Source organism: Vitis riparia, chromosome 17 (assembly GCF_004353265.1).
Source record: "Vitis riparia cultivar Riparia Gloire de Montpellier isolate 1030 chromosome 17, EGFV_Vit.rip_1.0, whole genome shotgun sequence".
In the NCBI taxonomy this organism is placed as follows: Eukaryota; Viridiplantae; Streptophyta; class Magnoliopsida; order Vitales; family Vitaceae; genus Vitis; species Vitis riparia.
Window position 1 is genome coordinate 10,695,566 of NC_048447.1, and position 24,049 is coordinate 10,719,614.

Sequence of the window (24,049 nt, forward strand, 5' to 3'; positions counted from 1 at the left end):
GCTACTCCTGTGGGAGATTCTGTTGTGGCCAGTAGAATGCTTAGAAATTGTATTGTGATGATTGGTTATAGGGAAATGCCAGTTGACTTAGTACTCCTTGACCTTCAGGATTTTGATGTGATTTTGGGGATGGATTGGTTAGCTTCCTACCATGCCTCTGTTGACTGTTTTGAGAAAAGGGTGACGTTTAGTATTCCTGGTCAGCCTAAGTTTAGCTTTGAAGGGAAGCATGTGGACAGACCACTGCGTATGATCTCAGCCTTGCGAGCTAGTAGCTTGCTCAAGAAGGGTTGCCAAGGATTTTTGGCTAGTGTGATGAGTAATGAAAGTGATTTGAAGTTGGAAGACATACCCATAGTAAGGGAGTATCCTGATGTCTTTCCAGAGGATTTGCCTGGCTTGCCACCAGAGAGAGAGGTGGAGTTCACCATCGATCTGGTACCAGGAACAGGTCCTATGTCTAAGGCCCCATACAGGATGGCACCTGTGGAGCTTAAGGAGTTGAAAGTTCAGCTTCAGGAGTTATTAGACAAGGGTTTTATCAGGCCCAGTGTTTCACCTTGGGGAGCTCCTGTTCTATTTGTGAAAAAGAAAGATGGCTCAATGAGACTTTGCATTGACTATAGGGAGTTGAATAAGGTGACAGTGAGGAACAAGTATCCCCTTCCTCGGATTGATGATTTGTTTGATCAGCTACAAGGTGCTTGTGTGTTCTCTAAGATTGATCTTCGTCTGGTTATCATCAGTTAAGGGTTAGAAGTGAAGATGTACCCAAGACTGCTTTTCGAACTAGATACGGGCATTATGAGTTTTTGGTTATGCCTTTTGGTTTGACTAATGCACCTGCTGCTTTTATGGACTTAATGAATAGGGTATTCAAGCCCTATCTAGATCAGTTTGTGGTGGTTTTTATAGATGACATCTTGGTATACTCAAGAAGTAGAGAGGAGCATGAGGGCCATTTGAGTATTGTATTACAGACCCTCAGAGATAAGCAGTTGTATGCTAAACTGAAGAAGTGTGAGTTTTGGTTAGACCGAATTTCTTTCCTTGGGCATGTGGTAAGCAATGATGGCATCTCAGTTGACCCTGGAAAGGTAGATGTTGTAGCTAATTGGAGAAGACCTAGTACTGTGACTAAGATTCGAAGTTTCTTGGGACTTGCTGGTTACTATAGGCGCTTTATAGAAGGGTTCTCTAAGATTGCCCTACCTTTAACTAAGTTGACACAGAAGGGAGTTAAGTTTGAGTGGTCTGATGATTGTGAATGTAGCTTCCAAGAGTTGAAGAATAGATTAGTGTCAGCTCCTATTTTGACTATTCCTTCAGGTTCAGGAGGATTTGTGGTGTATAGTGATGCCTCTCATCAGGGTTTGGGTTGTGTTCTTATGTGCACATGGGAGAGTGTAGCTTATGCTTCTAGACAGTTGAAGCCTTATGAAAGGAACTACCCTACTCATGATTTGGAGTTAGCTGCTGTGGTTTTTGCACTTAAGATTTGGAGACATTTTCTTTTGGTGAAACTTGTGAGATATTCACAGATCATAAGAGTTTGAAGTATCTATTTTCCCAAAAGGAGTTGAACATGAGACAGAGAAGATGGATAGAACTACTTAAGGACTATGATTGTATTATTCAGTATCATCCTGGGAAGGCGAATGTTGTAGCTGATGCCTTGAGTAGGAAGTCAGTTGGTTCTCTAGCAGCTATTAGAGGCTGTCAAAGGCAGTTTACTTGAAGAGTTGAGGAGTCTACAAGTCCATTTTCGAGTTATGGGCTTAGGCGCACTTGTAGCAAATTTCAGAGTACAACCAGACTTAGTTGGGAGAATTAAGACCCTACAAAGAGAATGATCCCGATTAGTACAAGTTATGGAGGAAGTTAAGAGGGGCAGTAAGCCTGATTTTGTTTTGTCAGATGATGAGGTCTTGAGATTTGGACTAGACTTTGTGTCCCAAATGATGAAGACTTAAGGAGAGAGCTTTTAGAGGAAGCTCATTGTTCCAAGTTTGCAATCCACCCAGGAGGGACAAAGATGTACAAGGATTTGAGGCAAAACTATTGGTGGTCAGGTATGAAGCGTGATATTGCACAATTTGTGGCTCAGTGTTTAGTGTGTCAACAGGTGAAGGCTGAGCATCAGCGACCAGCAGGGTCTTTGCAGCCACTTGCTATTCCTGAGTGGAAGTGGGAGCATATTACCATGGATTTTGTGATAGAATTTCCAAGAACCTCAGGGGGAAATAATGCTGTTTGGGTGATTGTTGATCGGTTGACAAAGTCTGCTCACTTTTTGCCTATGAAAGTCAACTTTTCTTTAGATCGTTTAGCTTCTCTTTATGTGAAGGAGATTGTGAGAATGCATGGAGTACCAGTTTCTATAGTGTCTGACAGAGATCCTCGTTTCACTTCTAGATTCTGGCATAGTCTACAAAAAGCTTTGGGGCACTAAGTTGAGTTTTAGTACTGCTTTCCATCCTCAAACTGATGGCCAATCAGAAAGGGTAATTCAGGTTTTGGAAGACTTGTTGAGAGCTTGTATTTTGGACCTGCAAGGTAATTGGGATGATCATTTACCTTTAGTAGAGTTTGCCTATAACAATAGTTTTCAAGCTAGCATTGGGATGGCACCTTTTGAAGCATTGTATGGTAGAAAATGCCGATCTCCGATCTGTTGGAATGATGTTGGAGAAAGGAAACTTTTGGGGCCTGAACTTGTGCAGTTGACTGTGAAAAAGTTGCTTTGATTAAAGAAAGATTAAAGGCAGCTCAAAGTAGACATAAGAGTTATGCTGATAATCGTAGGCGAGATTTGGAGTTTGAGGTGGGTGATCATGTGTTCTTGAAAGTTTCACCTATGAAGTCTGTGATGAGATTTGGGAGAAAAGGAAAACTTAGTCCTCGTTTTGTGGGTCCGTTTGAAATATTAGAAAGAGTAGGCACTTTGGCATATAAAGTAGCCTTGCCCCAAGTCTATCTAAGATTCATAATGTTTTCCATGTTTCAACCTTGAGGAAGTATAATTATGATCCCTCTCATGTTGTGGAGTTGGAGCCTATTCAAATTTCTGAGGACTTGACATATGAAGAAGTGCCCGTTCAGATTGTAGATGTAATGGATAAAGTACTACGTCATGCTGTTGTCAAATTGGTAAAGGTTCAATGGAGCAACCATAGTGTTCGTGAAGCTACTTGGGAGTTAGAAGAAGAGATGAGAGAAAAACATCCTCAATTATTTCAAGACTCAGGTATGTCAAGTTTAGAGGACTAAACTTTTGTTAAGGAGGGGAGGATGTAACGCCCAACATTTTCTTTTAAGGGTAATTTAGGAAATTACTAATAATAATTAATTTAGTTAATTAATTAATTTAATAAAAAGGAAGAGGGGTAAAAAGTAATTTTACGAATAATACCCTAGGTATTAAATAGAAAATTCTCTTCTTCCTGTTCTTTTTTTGAATCGTATTCCTGTTCGCAGAGAGTTTCCAGAGAACGTGAAGTCGAGGTCAGATTTCAAGGTTTGAAGAACAAACCTCTATAGGTAAGTTTCTAACCCCTAGATTATTATTTTAGATTCATTAGTTAATTTCTAGCACATTTAGATATATTTTTTTGGAAAACCCCAAATCTAGATTAGCGGTTAGATTATTTTTTTTTTAATTTGTTTTAATATCAAATAGTGAAAATTTAAGATTTTGATTTATTATTGGAATTGGGGAGATCTTAAGTTTTTTTATTAGAAAAAAAAAAATTCCTATGAAGATTTTGATTTAGATTAGGGTTAGTTCATTATTATTATTATTATTATTATTTTATTTCATTTTAATATCAAAATAGTGAAAATTTAAGATTTGGATTTATTGTTGGAAATTGGAAATTCTTTAAGCTTTTAGGGAAAAATAAAAATAAAAATTGGAAGATGCGTGTGCACATTGTGGAATTGGAGAATGACTTAAGGATTAAAAATAAAAATAAAAATGGAGTACGCGTGTACACTGGTGGAAGAATTGGAGAATGAAAAAAAAAAATATAATATATATATGGGGTGTGAGTGTGTGTACGGATGGATGAAGAGTGTTGTTAGTTAATATATATATATATATATATATGTGTGTGTGTGTGTGTCTATTGGTTGTTGGCAATAATGGAGTATTGTTGGGAATAAAGTTTATGTTTAAAAAATAAAAATGAAAATTAGAAAATAGAAGTTTTAAATAAAAAGGAAGTAAAGTTTTTTTTTTGATATTATAATTATGAGCATAAGTTAATAAATAACATAGAAATTAATTATTGAAATAAATTATAGTTTAATTAAGTTGTGTCCCAAGAAATAAATTTTAAAATAAATAAATAAATTCAATTTTATATGAATTAGAAATTTATTAATTTTTAAAATATGAATAGATTAAATTACCTTTCATAAATATATAAAAAAAATAATAATAATTGGAATAGCTAAAATTTTAGGATTGTCAAACCTATAATTTTAGATAAATAGTAATAATTATTCCTCTTATATTTTGTTAGGTGAAGAATAGATTTTCAAGATTTTTCTCTCCAAAGTTTTTGAGGAATTCTTTTGAGGTAAGGGAAGTTAATGCAATATTTATAAAATTAAATTATCTTATATGTTATTTTGAATTGTGGAAAGAAAATGATATTTGGTTACCATGCATGGATCAAACTGTTTTGCACTAAATATTATGTTGGAATATTTTGTTTTATTTATGACACAAAATATGGAGATATTATGTTGTGTAAATTTGAATACTTGAACAAAAACATCACTCTGGTTTATTTGGCCCTTGTCAACGGGATATAATAGTTGACTATTCGGCCCTGTCAACGAGATATAATAGTTGACCTTTACATTTCATGGTGGGAATGTAATTGATTTGGACCCCAGCCTCTAGGGGTTTGGTTAGAGGTTACTAGTACTAGTAGTGTTTGGTTCCGTCCACCAGGAACAATTTGAGGCTAGCCACCCATTTGAAAAGTCCCGCCTAACTGGGCATTTGATATTTGATAACCAGAGTAATGAAAATTGAATGGATTTGATTGAATCTTATGTGAAAGTGTTTGAATTTGATATGAAATGGTTGGTTGAATTTGAATATATTAGTATTGTTGAAACTCTAATATTTGATGAAAAAAAAAAAATGATATCTCCTATTTGAAATGAAAATATTTGATCCATGAATTGCATTAATATTTCTTATTGGGCTGTGAGCTCATTCCCAATTGTTGAAAATTTTTCAGGTACTCTTAGTTCGGGTGAGGAGTGATGGCTAGGCTGAGGAATAGTCATCATTAGAATTTGACTTAGGATTTTATGTTGGATTTTGTTTTAACTGTTAGTTATGTTCATTTGGATCATTTGATATTTGGAAGTTATTTGGAAATTAAATTTGAGGATTTTAGATTTTGTTCTACTACTCTGAACAGGTATTTGGTAATTGGTAACATCCAGTTACAATATGATTGTTTGGGTCAGATTATACTTTAAGCCTTCGGGTTTGAGGTGTGAAATGACCGTCACGCCCTTGGAGTGAGTCTTGGGGCGTGACAGACCATACGACAAGCACACGGCATTGAAGTTACTAACCAAATAAAGGAAAAACAATTTCTAGAAAACTGCAATACAATGTTTAAAGTTTCCTAATAAAATCAAGATGGTTGAGACATTTTCTCTGTCATTCCATGGAAACTCTTCATACCCTTTTGGTATCATCTTTTAATATGTGCAGTTGATCTGTATAAATCTAAATGGTTGGATACAAGTAAAAGCAAGAAAGACCTAAATAAGAGTGTATACAATAGGAAAGAAAAAAACATGAGAATATTGTACAACTCTAACTAGTTTTAGACTTTTAGTTAATTCTCACTTTTTCATACTGGCATCACAAAAAGTGGCTTTTGGGTGGGGATGAGCAAGGCAGCGCATGCTTGTCGATGGTTACACGAGGATTGTCTAGTTCTAGTTGTCGACGGCGAGAAAACTGTGATTTTTCTGTATCCTCTCAAAGTTTATCCAGCTTGAGTTCTGTTCTGTCAGATCACATGTTCCGCCACTTGTTCAGGTATCTGTCTGCATGAGTCCGTGGTTAATGCACTTGAGACCCAACAAACTATGATGAATTTGTATCATGAATTGTCCATCTGTAGCTGCACTTGCATTTGAGTCGAATTTTCTAATGAAAGATTCAACAATCAACACTACTTTCGGGTAATTCATAGATCGAGAGGGAAGAATACCACTAGTTTATAGGATAGATCACTGATGCCTATTCAATGAATGCAGTTCAAATTAAGTTTGTAAGAGATTATGGTACATATATAAAGTTCAAAAAAAAAAAATTTGTGTATCTATATGACCAAAGGGGAAAAAAAAATTCATAGTTAGCATATATTAGAGTTTACATAAATTTTTACAAGAAATCTAGCTGATCAAACATTGGATTATCTTTCCATTAAGCATCTAATTGGGTCTTGTACAAGTACAACTCAACTATTTTCATGGTCTGAGGAGAAATCAGGCTCCTCCGGCTTAAACAGTTTGGGCATCTTCAAGCTAGTGGCAGGAGATGTTACCACTTTGAACTTGGCCTTCTGTTGAATTCCTTTTCTAGCGTTTGCAGCAAACCTTGAAGCTAAAACTGTGGCTCCAATTTGCTGGCCCCCATGTGAATTTTCCATTGATGAGGTCTCAGCACTGCTAGTTTGGTAATCTGCATCTGTCATTTCACTCAAGTAACCTTCTTGGTCTGAAATTTGCATGTAGTACAGGCTCTCTTGTCTGGCCAACTCCTTTGCCAGCTTTCTTCTTTTAAGCCTTCTCCATGCAACTTGTATAAAGCAAGCTCCCCAGGTCCTCCACTGATGGGAATAGTACCTGAAAGCATGCTGAAGTTTCTTGCTATGGAGGCGTTTAAACTGGTTTGCCACAAACTTGAGGTCTTCAGCTCGAAGTGCAAATGCTTCGACTTTGGTAGTGGACCTGACGGTTCGAGTTGAGGATGGTAGGTTTAGGCTTGAAGTGGGCATTAAGGCCCAAGTCAACAACTCTTCCCCACAGAAGTCACCAGGCCTGAGAGTGATGGAGTTGAAGAAACCTGACCGACCCCCATTAGTCGTTGAGCTCTCTAGTTGGCCCCTAATGATGAAAAACATCTCATTCACTGGATCACCTTCCCGAACAATATATGCATCTTGAGTGCTTAAGGATGACACAAGACGTTCACATATGGCATCTAAGAGCTGATCATCCATTTGTGAGAAGAAAGGAACCTGGAAAATGTAACAATTTGTCAATCAAGCGGATTTAGATTAGGCAATATTCTTAGACCATTTCAACTGTTTTATATATCAAGTACTGGCCTATGATAGAAATATCCAATAGCTAAATCGAGGGAAGGGTAATGTATCAAACTAATTATCTTCAGAATCAGACAATTAAGAGGTCACTCATCAACATTGATTTATAGATACATGACTGGTATATAGCATTACAAACGACACTTGATGCACCCTATTTTTACAATCAAGAATAATATAACCTGAATACCCCTAAAATTCAAAATTTAAATTTGATATAAATTTCTTTGATAGGATCCATAACTAACCTTTTAAAATATCTCTCATCTTGGAACAACATAAATAGTGTAAATGATTGATAAGAGTTTTCTGATAGTGAAGATGAGTATGGGTCAAAACTATAATTTCTCTCATATTAGAAGTGTTGGTTATGGCTGCTACAAGATATGGCATAATCATCAAAATGTTCTCTCTTCCATTGGGTAGCCATCTCCATTACTAAGTAGACAATATTAGGCATGTTTAGCACATATCCTACATTTGAGGTGTAATTCCTTTGTCTGAGTTGTAATTTGGACAAGGGAATTATTCCGCCACCCCCCATCTGGAAAAAAAAAAAAGAAAAAGAAAAAATTCCTGGACAGTTGGTTAAACTCTTCACATGGTACGATACAAAATTGCATACAAATATGTTGTTGAGGAGAACTCCTTTTTCCTTGAGATTGTTTATTAGATGCTTCTGTGAGACTCGCTACTAGAAATAACCCATAGAAAGTTTTTCATCCTTTATGGTCTAATACTTGGAAAGTTTGCTTATATTTTTTTGAAATCTAGACAATCTTTTAGTTGAACTAAATAAAGGGCATGCCTAATTACCATGTTTCCTTGGTCTAATTCATGCAAGTCATAGAAAGATGTTGATCACAGAATGGAATCCCATAAAAAAGGCTTACACGGCGGACAAGGGCCAAACAAAGATGCCTTTGAATTTCACGACGGATGTCCAAAGGTAAGGCACGCAAAATGGCTTCTTCATCTACTCCTCTTGTGGCAATCCATTTATATTGAACAAAACGGCGAACACGCTCTTGCAAATCTAGAGGCAGTTGACGATGCCTCATCCACTCCTCTGTATCTCTTCTTCTTATTCTCCATTCTTCAAGTCTAATTCCCATGTTTTGTAGATAGGTCTTCAAACAAAATTTTGTCAAAATAATACACACAAATAAAAATAGATATTATTATAAATAATAAGAGAAGTAGTAGTAGTAGTAATAATAATGATATAAAAATCACTATCAGAGTCACAGACTGGAAAATTGTTTCTCAATCTCAGTAAACCATGCTCAAATTCTAGAGTTGCACCCATATGTAATACACAAATCATGGAACATCGAACAAGAATTTATTTTGAAATATACCAATTTCCAGCTAGCAGAATGCAAGCTTACAAAGCTCAGAAGGTTCATTTTAAGCAATTTACATTAATATTAAAATTTTACTGCAGATTAAGCTAATTGATTTGATTCTGGTAAGTGGAATGTTGTGAAGTAAAATACAGTCTTTCATTAAGGTCATTCTGAAGCTAACATAAGTACATAACATGATATAAACAATAATAAAAAACTTTCTTGCTCCTTTATAGGTGGCCTCAAAAGTTGACATGGAGCAAAAAGCTCTACTCTCGACAACTCTGGAACAAGACAATTTAACAGTAATATCCTTGAGAGAAACAGAAAAAAATGTTTCTAGGTCTGGCATGATAGTACATGAATATAAAGGCAGGTGACAACCACATATTAGGTTACTTTCACAATGCATGTTCTGGAACTAAAATCCTTCTTGCTAGTTTGATCATGGTAATATCCATTGTCTTCTTGTGTCAGAGAAAAGGAGTATCTTTTTTTTTTTTTTCTTCTCATCTTTATAGGAGTTGTCTTAAAATTAATCAATATATCCTCCCAGGGTGTGTTTGATCATCTTAAAATCTCTAGAATATACAAGGCTTGTTTTTCATTTAAATAAAGGCTAATTCTTTTCATGTCATGAATCAACATTTTTCTAGACAATATCACAAACATTTTTTCACAATTTATGAAACTCAATGAATGTTAAATTGAAGTACTAGAGGTGTTCCAATCATGGGTAACTATTATATAAAATTGTCATGCATGTGTACACATACAAACAGGGAACTCTCTGTGGAGCACATAATAATCAAGCATCAATCAAGTTGATACCACAATAAAAAAAATAGGCATAAAAGCACCACAAAAATCTAAGTATTTTACTACAGAGGTAAGGAATTTCAAATTCCCTCTTCCTTTGAAATCAATTTTTATCATTTTGAGTACATTGAAATATGTTGGAAATAGAAAAAATAAAAAACTTACATATCCATACATATTACACACACACATATATATAGATATATAAAGCGCAAGTAGTACCTGCATGTTGCCTATGAGATGTGAGAATAGAACTAGACCCCCAATGCAAATAACAATGCAAAATAATGTTTCACTAGTGAAAGTACTTGTCACCACACTCTGTCCATATGAGCTGCATGTCACAAAAAGATTGGAGATCATATAAGCATAAGAAGAAAAGGGTATCTCAACAATGTTCCATTGAAAAATATTATATGCAATTTAGTAATGGATCCAAAAGGAAAATAACCAATATTTCCAATCAAATATTTACTTAGAAAAATTATTGATTGATAGTTTTTATAAGAGTGCAAAATAACAAATTTAAGCCACAAAAACTCCAGGATTGAGTAAGATAAAATGTTGACTTTGAGAAACACAAAAACAGGGTTGGAAGAGGGAGTGGGAGGGAGAATAGAAACGGGAGTTGATAGCTCATGTTTTAGGAATAGAAATCGCCCAAAATATATGCCAGATCACACAAAAAATAATTTTTTTATTGTCATAAATGTAAGAATGAGTTTGTAATCTCTATAAGAAAATTAAACAAAGAAAGTGCACCATTCATTTAGTATGATTTCATGTTCACAGGACATAGTGACATAGTTGAGATTCAGGACCTTATTGTTCAAGGAAAGAAATAACAAAGGGATTACCAGGAGAGGATGTAACTAAAAATTTTTATCTATCAGTCACAACACAGAATTTAACAAGGATTTTGGAAATAATTTGAGAAATACTAAAGCATACTATAATTTTGATTGTATTGATTGACGCTTGAACTTTTTATAGTTCTTAGAATTTTTATAAAAGTTGAAAATACCACTTAATGTTACCTATCAAAAAAAAATAAAAATACTACTTAATGTTGCATTAAGAGATCAAAATGTGTGATGGTTGCTAGCTGCATGACTCATGATAGTTCACAACCCTTCAATAGTTTGTGTGTAGGATTTAAGAATGATTTGTGAGAGTTACAGATATAATGTAACTGCCGCAAGTGTTTCTAGCCTGACTCTTGTGGGTCAAGCATGTAATTCATAAATCAATACTTCTTTTGTGATTTATTTAAGTTAAACCTAAATTCACTTTTTTAAATGCAGCATGAGAATTCTTTTCCCTTCTGAGTTCCTTTAAGATGCAAGATGGACAAAAAGGTACAAAAAATAACTGTATGGATTCAATTAGAATAAAACATATGAACTCAAATAAGCCATACCTTAGACCCTTCAAACCCCACCAAAAGCAGTAAAAGTATTTCTCAAGGAAAGTTGAGGAAGCAACTTCATTAATAAAAGCATCAGAATACATGCCATACTCAAACCCAATACTATTTTCAGGACGACAATTGGTGAGCACATGACTGAAGTTCAGCCAAACTCGGCGGTCAGGCTGCTCCAAAGTGCTACAATCAAGAAATGAAGAATGACAAGTTGGGAAATGCATGGAATTTGCCTCCTTCTGACATTCTTTGCTCCAGCATGAGTGCTGCCGCTCAATGGATAACAAATACCATGAAGCTCCTAAAACCTGCACTGACAATTTACAAAAATAACAGATTAGCACTTGACTAGAATTTTACAAGGACTAGGTCATGCTGTTGCCATTAGGTTCCCTCCTTCCACAAAGTGAGTGACTAAACAATATAACAGATAGTAGGTGAAAATGGAGCATGGTCCCTTACATGACTTGCTAACATATAGAGAAGAAGATTGTATGCTGCCCCTAGCCAAGCAGTTCTTGCCACAACCCCAGTAATTTTAACAATCCGCCGGTACAGAGGAAAAATGAGAAACAATCGAGGAATATATTGAATGAGAACAATCAATGAAAGAATATGATTAGCATGATCAGTTATAGGGTCTTTCACTGCTGGAATTATGTACCAGATGACCGTCTGCAAAAACAACAACAACAACAACAACAACAATATTATTAACAAAAATGATGAGGATGACAATGATATACTATGTTAGGGTATCAACTCTAAAAATGACTTGCTGTGATAACATCCCACATCTTCAAATTGTTAGGAACCAAATCACTGGCCAAATTAAGCATGACACAAGATATAAATGGAAGTTCATAAATTAAAATCAAAGAAAATTACCAAAATATAAGTCAAATCAATATATCCTTCAAGTTCAAAAAACCAAATTATGCTTTAGTGCTCAATGTAGAAAAGAATAAAACCCAAGAAGAAAATAATGTTGAAATTCAATTTTCTTAACACAAACTCAAAACTAGGAATTATAATGTATTTTCATGGCATTGAATTTTCATGTTGTACTTCTATTAGTCAACATGTGCTCCAGTAATTCCACCATTTTTTTTTTCAGCTTCCTTTAAACTAAGAAAGGTCATTACCCAGTGTTGGGCCTGCCAAAGCTGGGTCTTGGGAAAGTGAGTTGGATATGCCCCTACAATCTAGCACTTTTGCACAACTGACCACTCTCAGGACTCAAACTTGCACATTCATGCTTGGCAGCCTCAGTCATCTACCATCAGACAGTGGTTGCTATGATCAGTTTAAGTATAATCAAATATAATCCAAGAGACATAAGTACTTAATTTTCCATGTCCTTGAGTCTTTACAAGTTTAACAAAAAGAAGTGCAAGGAAAACAAAATCCCCTGATAAAGGTGATAGTCAAGACTGATTAACAGAAGGCACCATGAATTGTCATTGTCATTATCATTGATACAAGGAGTATCTGAGGAAAATGTTGCCCAGGGGCTTACAGCAGAAAAGTGTTTTTGGTTATTTAATCCCATTATACATATCAAATCAAAGAGGGAGAACTTAAGATAGCATAAGACCAGCCATGCTATATGACTAAAAATAAGAAGGAATAAAGAGGCATCATCTCAGTAGCAAAATCTTCATTAATATTAGGATGTTGAGATGGATTATGTCTTAGGGGTTTAACAAAATGTATTTCTCCAAAAACCCAAAAACTGCACAAAATAATTTGGAAAGCCTACAACTGTAGCAGAGACCCCCAAAAAAGAGACGTTTTCGAGATGATAAACATCAGAGTCTACATTTAGCATTAACAGATTAGAGTTCTCTGGACCACAATATGAATTCGTGACTTGTCTCCTTCAATATTCATTCATTCAATGGTTTAAGACATATCATCGTGAGGTCTGCTCGAAATGAAAAATAAGTACAACCCCAATCTGGTTCCAATTTCCAGAAAACAGAACAAAGAACTGAATCATAAAAATTCCCCTTTGGTATGTCAGAGAAACACGACTCACCTGGGGGAGAGGCAGTGTTGCAGCGAAATCAATTATAAAGTCAGACTTCAAGTACCGCAGCGCAATCTGCTGCGGATCCATCACAAGCTCTCCCCGCCCAAAAACCCGAGAGCTGGGAGCCACAAAAGCCATCCGAAACTTCATGATCATATGGGTCAGGTAGAACATATCAGCCACCGTCCGAAAAAACGTGACGACAATCCCCAAACCCAGGTCGATCCGAAAACAGGCCGGGCCGTCGATCACCGGAAGATAGAAATAGAGAGGATCCAAAAAGAGAGCTAGCAAACAGGAGATGAGGAAAATGTGGTTCCATTGAGTGACAAGACGGCCACCGGGGTCGAGGATTTGGGTCCACCAGGACTTCTGGCGAAAGGAGACGGGGCGGATGTTATTATTCATCGTCCATGGCGGTAAGGAGGGTGGAGTGTGGTAGTGGTGGAAGACGGAAAAACCCTAGAAGAGAAAGAGAAAGCGTTGGAGAGTGGTGGTTTTGAGAAATTCGCGGGAAGCCAAAAGGAAGGTTGGGGGGCCTTGGGCCTATGATGGCCGTTGGTGCTTGAAACTGAAAAACGTGGGAAAAGGGAAATGGTAGTTGGCCAATGCGGAGTGTGAAGCGTGGGTGTTTTAGTCATTTGGGCTTACCAGTCAGGGCTGTTTTAGTAATTCATGTGAAAAAACCAGAACTTCAGCACAATTATTTTTATTTTTATTTTTTTACTTTATTTATTTATCTAATGAATCCGAGATTATTTTAAATTAAATTAATTTTGTTTGTTTTCTTACTTAAATAGGTAAACAATTGCTTTGTAAAAATAGTTTTTGGCATGGTTTATTTTATATAATTTTATATTTTGTCCTTATTTAAATTCACTAATTAATATGATAATTATTTTAAATTAAGGGTTTGTTTGTTTGTATTTCATATAAGTAATCAATTAGTTTAAAAATAAATTTACCCATAATTTATTTCATATCAAATTGATTTATTTTTGTTTGATTAAATTTCTCTAATTTTATTTTAGATAAATGTTTTCTTTTTTTAAAAAAAAATGGGTATGTTAGATTTGTTGTTTGTGAATATTATTAACCACTTTTGTTATTGTTCTTTCAATAATTTCCATAATTAAATGTAATATCTTGACATAATTAACAATATTAAATTATTGTTTTTTAAATATATTAATGGACTTGTGCCCTCCTAGAAGGTGCTATTTAGGCTTTCGCAATAACAACTTTGGGGGTCGGTCCATACCCTTCTCATTTTATATGTTTTAACGATGTATATAGATGTTTTGTTTGGATGGTATAGTGCACAACCCATGGATAGGAATGACAAATAAATATATTTTATAAATAATTAAATTATTATATTTTTTATAATTTATTTTATTACAAATATTTTATTATTATCTATATATTAAAAATAATAAAATAAAAATTAATTTTATATATAATCTGGGCAGGCGGGCGGGTGGGACAGGGCGGGGTAATACCTGAACCCACCCTTGGTTTTTTAAAAAAATCTCAAACTCATTTATTAAAATTGAACCCTGTCATATTAAGGGTGGGACGGGACGGGTACTCGAAAAAAACTCGTCCCATTGTCATCCCTATCCATGGACATTATTTGCCCATGCCCTCCTAGAATGTGTTGTGAAGGCTTTTGGCATATATTTTGTTACATGCACATAATGCCTAATATAGAAGCAACATTTCCTTTGATATATATTCCATTACATGTATAGGTAACTTATTACATGCATACTTAGTATCGATTCTTTTTATTATAAATGATGTACATAGGATAATGAATAGGTACAAATCATTCTCTTTTACTCCTTAAGCATCATGCCATAGGTGACAAAATTACAACATCACTTTTGGTTGTCTTATTCTATTGGCTAGCTTTAACTTTACACGACAAGTTCTTTTTTCTAATTATAAGATTTTTAAGAGTGTATTTGATAGTGATTTTAAGAAGTATTTTCATAATTTTTAACACTTGAAAAATTTTATTTATAATTAAGTATTAAAAATGATAGAAATACTTACTAAAATCACTTTCAAACATGCTCTTATAATGTATTTGGAAGTAATTCTAAAAAGTGTTTTTAATATTTTTAATATTTTAATGATAAAATTTTTTAAGTAATAAAAATATTAAAAGCATTTTTTTAAAATCACTATCAAATAGAAACTTTTAGAGTCCGTATGGATCTGAGTAAATTGCATGATAAAATTTTTTTAGGACATGATGTAGTAAATTGCATGCAACTCCTAACTTCAACGTATGGATCTTGAGTGAACGAGAGAGAAGGAAAAAGGTCTTCTACATTTGCACATGGGTAGAGCATCCTTTGGTATTCAAGATGTCTATGCTATGTTTAAACCCAAGAGAAAAAAAAAACAATTAAAAGCCTTATGTCAATAGTCAAATCATTTTGTCACTGCTTCAAAGACTATTAATGTCACGCCCCAAAATCCACTCCAAGGGTACGACGGTTATTTCATACCTCAAGCCCGAAGGCTCAAAGTAGAAACAACACAAACATTCGTATTGTAACTGGAAATTTACCAATTACCAAATTCTTGTTCAGAGTAGTAGGACAAGATTCTAAAATCTCCAAGTATCAACTTTTAAAAAAACTAACACATCAACCAAAGTGTTATTATCCAAATAACTCCAAATTCAAATAATTTAAATGAGAATTAAATTTTAACATCTAAACAATGTCCAAAAATAAAGTTTGAACCAAAATCCTAACAAAGAAAAAAAAATTTCAAGTCTAAACATCACTCCTCGTCCGAACTGAAAGTACCTAAAAAATTATCAACAAAGGGGCATGAGCTTAAAGCTCAATAAGGAATATCAATGCAGTTTCATGGATTAAACATTTTCAATCGTGCTTGCAAATAAGAGATATAACATATACTTATTTTCTTAAAAACTTTTGAGTTCAAAATACTAATACATTCAAACTTTTCAACAAACTTTCTCATATCCATTTCAAAACAATTTCTCATCAAAACCAAATCAAATGCATTCAAAATATTTTTACTCTGGTTATCAAATAACAAATGATACCCAATTAGGTGGGACTTTACAAATAAGTGACTAGTTTCAAATTTATTCTAGTTAAGGTGAACAAAACCAAATGTCAACAATTATAACCAGTTGACTAGGGCCATAAAGTCAACTATTATAACTCGTTGACTAGGGTCATAAGGTCAACTATTATAACCCGTTGACCAGGGCCATATAATATCAACTATTATAACCCATTGATTAGGGTCAAATATGTCAACAATTATAACCCGTTGACTAGGACCATATAATCTAGAGTCAAACACTTTATTTTATTAATTCAAACTTGCAAAACAAAATATCATATCTTCAAAAAATTTCATTTTTCATAAACAAAAAAAGATTCTCAAATATACTTTCCATACAAAACACATATTTGATCCATGTGAAAAGATAAAAATAATATTTTCACATTTCAAAATATAATATAAAAAGGAAATTATTTTTTTTTTTATAAAAATCTGCATTAATTTCCCTTACCTTGAAAAAGCACTCAAAATCTTGAAGTTTATAACTCTGAATAATTTCCTCATCACCTAACATAATATCATACACAATATTATTGATTATTTATCCAAACATATAAATTTGAAAATCCTAAAAATATTTTATTTAGTATTAGGGATCCTAATTAATTTCTCATGCTAATATTATTACTACCCAATATTATTTTTCAACTTACTAAACAATAATAAATTAATTTAGTGAGTTTCAAATTATTATAAAATTCATTTTTTTTTTTCCTAATCTTACCCTCACTATTTATTTCTTTATATATTTAACTTAAATTAAAACCTATATAGGAAACTATTATTATTATTAATATTTCGTATGTTAGCTTAAAACTAAATATTATAATTTTTATTAATTTTCAAATTCAATATATAACCAACCCATCACCCTCCTATCTTCATTATAGGCACAAAGCTCTAAGAATAAAACAGTAAGCCTTATATTTCTTCTCATTATTTAATATTATTAAAATATATTTACATATCCAATTTTTTCCAATGCCTAAGTCAACACCTTGGCAACACATGCGTATTCCAATTTTATTTTTATTTTTTCAAATTTAAAGCCTACACAAACAATTTATTTATTTATTTTCTAAATCTAAAATTTTTTTTCTTCCATTGATTTTTCATTGATTTTATTTTCTATTTAATAGAAAATTTCTGAATTTTCCTATTTTCATCACAAATTACTTCACATTCATAAATTTCCAGTCTTTTGATTTAAAAATTAATTTAACAAACCCTAATCTAGATTGAGATCTTTCAAAGAATATCTAAAGTTTTTTTTTTAAAACTAATTAACGAATATAAAATATTAATTTAAGGATTAAAATCTTTACCTAAAAAATTGATTTTCAAACCCTAAACCTCCAAATCTTCAGCCCTATGCTCTCTGATCTTTCTGATCTCTGTGTAAAATGGTTTTCTGAATAGAGAAGATAGGAAAAATATGATTTATATCTAGGGATTTTAAATACGAAAAGACATTTTTACCTTTATTAAATTACTTTAACTAATTATTTATTTCTAAATTTCGATTTTACCCCTAAATTGGGTTTGGGGCATTACAATTAATTTTCAAGCTCTTCTCCCAACTCCACCCAGATGATGACAATGGTAGGAAGGAGGATGATGGAGTTGATGGAAATGATAGCGAGGATTGAGAAGATGTCAATGTTGGAGACGAGGGTTTGAGAGTAACATTACTAGTGATGATCATTTGGACGTTATTTTATGCATTTTTGTTGGTTTACTAGTATGGTATTGTTTGACTAATATTTGATGTTTAATAATATTGCTCCAATATGCTTTTATTTGGGTATTTTTGTATTAAGGATTTGATGCATATGGTTGATAATATTAAGGAGTAAGACATTTCTTTTAATATATATTTCAATACATATGCATGGTTTGATCAAACATCATACACATGATCAGAGATGTTTAATTAATGTTTTAGCTACATTGGTATGGAGGTATTTTTTCTTAAAGCAATCAAGTGAGCCATCTTCCTTATAAAACCAGTGAATTTCATACAAAAATACCCATGGTTTCTTGATATTTTGAACTCATCATAATCCATCACTTCTGCAAAAATATAGAGTGCTCTATAAACAATGAAGGAAAACAGATAGGAGATGCTAAAGGTACGTACCTTCGTATAAGTATCCATATCTGGAACTAGCATAATTGTTGTTTGCTTCTCCCTTCTGCTTACCTCCATCCTAGTCTCTTCACAAGGAGAAAACAAACTAATTTCATCATTGTTACACACTGGTGGGGTGTCCAGAACTACAAGAAGTAGGAATGCAAGTGTACATATCAAAGCAGTTGTAAGCAAAGGATGAAAACTCAGAAGTTCATTGGGTTTTCTTCTCTTATAAATTTGATATTCTTTTTGTGACCAATGTAGAGAACCTTAATAGACTTGTCTAGATTCCCAGAGAGTGTTAATAACAAGGAGGTCTTCCCGCATCCCCTGGGGCCCAACCATTGAGTCATCTTGCAAACATGGATAAGCCAAGTGGGGTGAAGCAAACTTGGACAAAGTTCACATATATCAAGCTTCAAGTGATATGACCTTCTAGGCTTTATGGTACCACTGGCACCATTAATGATGCTTATATGGGCTGCAATTGTTAAACCCTTTATCCCTTTTAAATTCATTGACACGAACTTGAAAATCCTTAAAACCCTAAAAGGCAAAGAGAGTATTCCACTTCATCTATTATTATTATTATTATTATTATTATTAGTTTTGACCTTTTTTTTTTTTCAAGCTTTCACTTTTGCTATGGAAAACTCTTCATGGCCTTTTGGTATATCTTTTAATATGAGCTGTTGATGGGTGTAAATCTAAATGGTTGGATCAAAGTAAAGCAAAAAAATACCTAAATAAGACTATACAATTGGAATAGGAAAGAATAAAAATGAGAATATCATGACAACTCTAACCGGTTTTAGTCAAGTGTCACTTTTTCACTGTGGCACCACAAAAAGTGGCTTTTGGGTACGACCCAGAATTCATGGATGAGCTAGTAGGTAACATGTTTGACGGTGGTTTCATGAGGATTGCCTTATACCACTTTTTGGGAGCAAGCAAACTGTGATTTTTCTGTTTCCTCTCAAAGTTCTATTAAATCACATGCTCCACCACCTATTCAGGTACCTGTCTCCAGAAGTCCATGGTTAATGCACTTGAGACACAACAAACTTCGATGAATTCGCATCTTGAATTGTTCATCTGTAGCACCACTTGCATTTGAGTTGAGTTTTCTAATGAAAGATTCCACAGTCAACACTATTTTCAAGTAATACATAGATTGAGAGGGAAAAATATCATTGGTTTACAAAATGGATCACTGATGCCTAGTTAGTGAATGTAGTGTTCAAATTAAGTTTTGTCATAGATTTTGGTACACATATGAAGTTCAAAATTTGTGTATCTATATGACCAAAAGGGAAAAAATTCATAGAATATATAGGAGTTTACATAAATTTTACAAGAAATCTAGCTAATCAAGTATTGGATTATCTCTCCATTTAGCATCTAATTTGGGTCTTGAACAAGTATAAGTCAACTATTTTCAAGGTCTGAGGAGAAATCGGGCTCCTCTGGTGTCAACAGTTTAGGCATCTTCAAGCTAGTGACAAGAAATGTTACCACTAGCGTTCAAAAACTCGGTCGAGTCCGGTACGACTTGGTCGAGTCGTATCCGCCTTGAAGTTGACCGCGACGAGTCCGATACCAGATACCTAGACTCGACCTAAATCGGTTGGACTCGAATGAGTTGACCGATATTCCGAGTTAACTCGGTCAACTCGGGGAAAAAAAATCAACAGATTCTCTACAAAAAAAGCCCCATCACAACAAGTCTTGATTTTTCAGAGAAATCAGAGATTCCTCTGCAAAAGAAAACCTATGAAAATTTTAAACAAACCCGTGAAGATTTGAAACAAACCCGTGACCCTTTCAAAAGCCTTTAAAAAGAGGCTCGGTTGAAGAATAACTTACCTAACTCTAAATCCACCATTGCCGGAGTCTAGAATCTTCATCTTTGGTGCGGTGCTTGGTAGGAAGGTAGCATATCGTGGTCCGATAGTCTGAGAATGGGAGGCTGCGTCTTCGTGGTTTGGGGAAGAAGCATGGTTCAAAGTCGCAGTATTGGTCACTAACTTAAAGGGTCCCGAGGCATATCGGTCTCAGTGTATCGGTCTGATATCGGGCGATACGTAAAATAAGCTAATTAGAAAATTCAAAAAAATATAAAAATATCATGTAAATTATCAGAAAAATATATACAATTAAATAAGCTCAAAAAATTAATAAAATAAAATTGTCTCACATTTAACATTATTTAAATAGTTATAAAAGTATCTGCTCAAAGTTATTTATGATAATGCTAATAAAAGAAAGTTATTTTATTTCAAATATAATAACATTTTTACTAACAACACATACAATACAACAAACAATTCCATGTTGAATGATGAGGAGGTTCAAAATCATCATCATTGTCCTACGACGAGCATACAAATTGGGATGACAATTCCCGTAGTGAGGATATGATTGAAAAAGTTGTTCATAACTCGAATATGGTGGGTGAGATGATTGGCTTGATGATCCATAATCAGGAAAATATGGTTTCGAAGGCTGTTTGGGATCAACACCAGCTTGATAGTATCTAAAACCTCGATAAGCAATGCTACTACTACTAGAAGATTGATCATATCCGTATGAGTCACTAGCTCGTGTTCCAGTATTTTGATATTCCTCTGGATGCGTCATTGGAAATTGATTAAAATCATTTCTACTAAAAGTACTGGAAGAGCTATCACGATCTCTAAAGTTGTGATATGATCTATCATCTACCCCTTTGAAATACGACCTTGATCCTATACCCAAATTTTGTAAGTGCTCATCACTACGGTGATGATTTGATCTATGATAATCATGCCCACTAGAATAATCATCATCGTTGGGAAATGTAGTTAGTCTTTCCAAATGCTTTCGTTGTTCCCATATCCCTGGTCGATATCCATGATCTGTATCTTGTGTGGCATAGTAATTTTCAACTCCTTGTGCCCATGACATGCTAGGATCTACTTGACTAACATAACCGCCCCCAATGCTACCATCTCCTCCAGTACCCTCACTAGTGCCACCAACTCCTCTATTGCCCCCACTAGTGCCACCACCCCGCCTACTGCCCCTATTGTCACCATCATCACTACTAGAACTTGAAGAAATTGTTCTAGAAGCCTTACCTTTAAGACGGGAATCAACATCTCTTTCTCTACCTTCTTCATTAGTGGGAAGACCTTTATCCAACCAATCCAAATTATCGATGATAAAATAGGCTCCTCTCCTTCTCGTATCCACTCATCTAATATATCATCATCATTAAAGATATGATTCAGATCAATTGGATTGTATAAATCTTCATTGCTTCACTTTTGCATCAAATTCTTAACTCGAAGTCGCATATTGTAGTGCACATAAACTAACTTATGCAACTTTTTCATTGCTAAACAGTTGCGCAACTTTATGTGAATCAATGACCATGTGCTCCAATTTCTTTCACAACCTGATGAAGAACAAGTTTGGCTTAAAATTTTAACAGCAATCTTTTGTAGATGTGGACCTTCGTCGCCATAGTTGTTCCACCATTCAACTATAATAAAGAAAATGCGTACTTATTAATGACTATGATATATTTAACAAAAAATGATGATAATTTCTTATTTTTAATAGACATAAATGTATTGAGTACCTGGAAGAAATTGATTTATTGTTTTCTTTGTGAGTACACTTCCAAATTCTCTTTGGCCGTCAACAAATAATTTCACCTACATCATTAACAGTTTTTTTTTTTTTTTTGTTAATGCACATTACATATACAAAATGCATTATATAAAGGTCACAAACTATTATTATACCTCGTTAATAGCTTTTGCTTGTCTATCCAAATCTGGCTCTAATTTCTTGATAACCTCCTTTAATCCAACTTTAATTTCCGGATGGTTGGAGAAATGCTTTGAATATTGGAACATTGGATTTAAAAAAATATGTTGTCATAAGTTAATTAATGATCAGTTTATAATAATTTGTACTTAAAAAAAATAAAAAATAAAAAATAAAAAATATATAAAGAATTTTTTTATTACCTACAGCATGAAAATGTCTATGCAATTGACCTTCCCACCTTCTATCAATGACTTCCCAATACTTTTTCCATTGCTTGACCGGTGCCTTGATAACCAATTTAGTTCTATCCATTGCTTCATAAATGATTGATAGTGTGGGCTTTTTATCTTGATCAACCAATTTCAATACTTTGACGAGAGGTTCCATGATGGTTTGAACTTCTCCTGCCTTCTTCCAAAATTGATCAGTTAAGATAAGGTATGATAAGGTTGGATACCATATCTCTTACACTTTTTCTGCTCCCATCTTTATTAAATTCACGTCACTCATTTGTTGTGCACATTCTCTTCAAATCAGCCTCATAAAGTATAAGACTCTCAAGTGAAATAAATTCAGTGGCAAAACGGGTTATTCCTGGCCTTAACAGATCTCTATCCTTGGTGAACACTTTCATCAAATTCACTACTTTCAAGTTATTATAAATAAATTATGTGATCATCTTAGTTTGATCTAATGTTTCCTTAATCTGTTTCATGCTTCCAATATCTTCAAGCATTAAATCAATACAGTGGGCTGCACAAGGAGACCAAAACAAATGCTTCCACTTCTCCATCAACAACATACCGGCTGCTTTAAAACTTGCCTCATTATCAGTGACTACTTGAACAACATTTTCCTCCCCAACCTCCTCTACAACTTTATCCATAAGGGAAAAGATGTAGTCTGTTGTCTTAGGTATGTTGGTAGTGTCAACTGAAGAATGGTATATCATACTTCTATCACAATAAATTATGAAATTGATGATAGGCTTTCTAGTCCTAGAACTCCAACCATCACACATGATTGTGCACCCATATATAAGTCATTTAGTCTTCAATGTTGTTATGTATACCTCAAGCTCTTGCACCTCCTCTTTGAAATATGTATTTCCAATTTGGTATCCCATGGGACCCTTGATGTCTGGACCTGCTTCTGCTATGGTATCAATCATTGATTGATAGTAAGGCCCACTGTTAGCTGCATTAAAGGGTATTGCATTAAAGAAAAAGAATTTAGAAATAGTTTTACCCACTTTCTTCACGCCTTTAGTAGAAAACAAGTTTTTTATTGATTTCTGCTTTGATGGGAACATGTAGGGATCAATTCATTTTGGAGGTATGCTAGCTCCTTCTCTTACACTGAAGCTACGTGTCAGTCTGCACTTAATCCTAGCATTAGAAGGTTGTGAGGAACTACCACCCTTCTGATGCTCTTGTCCACCTTCTTCAAAAATTCGATGACTTTCTTTCATTGCTTGTTTCACTTGTCTTCTTTCAAAATCAACCATAGCAACTTCCTCAATTTCATCATCAGAATCACCCTCATCAATTTCATAGAAATTTTCTTTATTTAAGGAATTCAAAAGTCATTCTTTTTTTTTTCTTTAATTTTGTTTTTTCTTTTGAAGTATTAGACATATGTTGTCTAACACTATGTGACACTTCTACCGGTACACGTGGACATCCTTCCACTTGTCCAGATATATGTGTGATGTGTTGCTTTAATCTTGTTATACCGTCATGTATAACTTTCCGACAATATTTACACTTTGTGGTTCTTCTACTACCACCAACAGGTTCTGCATGCTCCCAACCAATATCATGTTTTAAAGCAATTTTGAAATTTTTACATAACCATGTATAAAAGGAAAACAATTTACTTTTCAAATTAAATATATATAAACACATTTATATAAGAATTATAATATTCAATTTTCCACTCACTTATATGTTTCATATTGTTACCATATAAAAA

At 33.9% G+C, this 24,049-nt stretch overlaps 1 protein-coding gene and 1 pseudogene across 1 annotated transcript; one reads left to right on the plus strand and one right to left on the minus strand.

Annotated features, from left to right (window-relative positions):
• The first annotated feature begins 3 nt into the window (after positions 1–3).
• Positions 4–6,180, plus strand: LOC117904080 (annotated as a pseudogene).
• Positions 6,181–6,445: 265 nt separating this feature from the next.
• On the minus strand, positions 6,446–13,497 carry LOC117904353 (cyclic nucleotide-gated ion channel 18-like). The gene is made up of 6 exons (XM_034816930.1): positions 13,006–13,497; positions 11,427–11,639; positions 10,962–11,272; positions 9,764–9,875; positions 8,267–8,503; positions 6,446–7,286 (listed from the first exon to the last, which is right to left on the minus strand). Exons 1-6 carry the CDS (start codon positions 13,405–13,407, stop codon positions 6,504–6,506), a joined length of 2,058 nt encoding a protein of 685 aa, XP_034672821.1. The 5' UTR covers positions 13,408–13,497; the 3' UTR covers positions 6,446–6,503.
• Between the last annotated feature and the right edge of the window lie 10,552 nt (positions 13,498–24,049).

Bases quoted from the DNA above. Each gene is read 5' to 3' on its own strand.
- LOC117904353 (XM_034816930.1), bottom strand. From the start codon at position 13,407: ATGAATAATAACATCCGCCCCGTCTCCTTTCGCCAGAAGTCCTGGTGG. The intron at 11,640-13,005 runs GTGAGTCGTGTT...TTGTTTTTGCAG, and splicing joins CAACACTGCCTCTCCCCCAG to ACGGTCATCTGGTACATAAT. The intron at 11,273-11,426 runs GTAAGGGACCAT...TTGTCAGTGCAG, and splicing joins TCTATATGTTAGCAAGTCAT to GTTTTAGGAGCTTCATGGTA.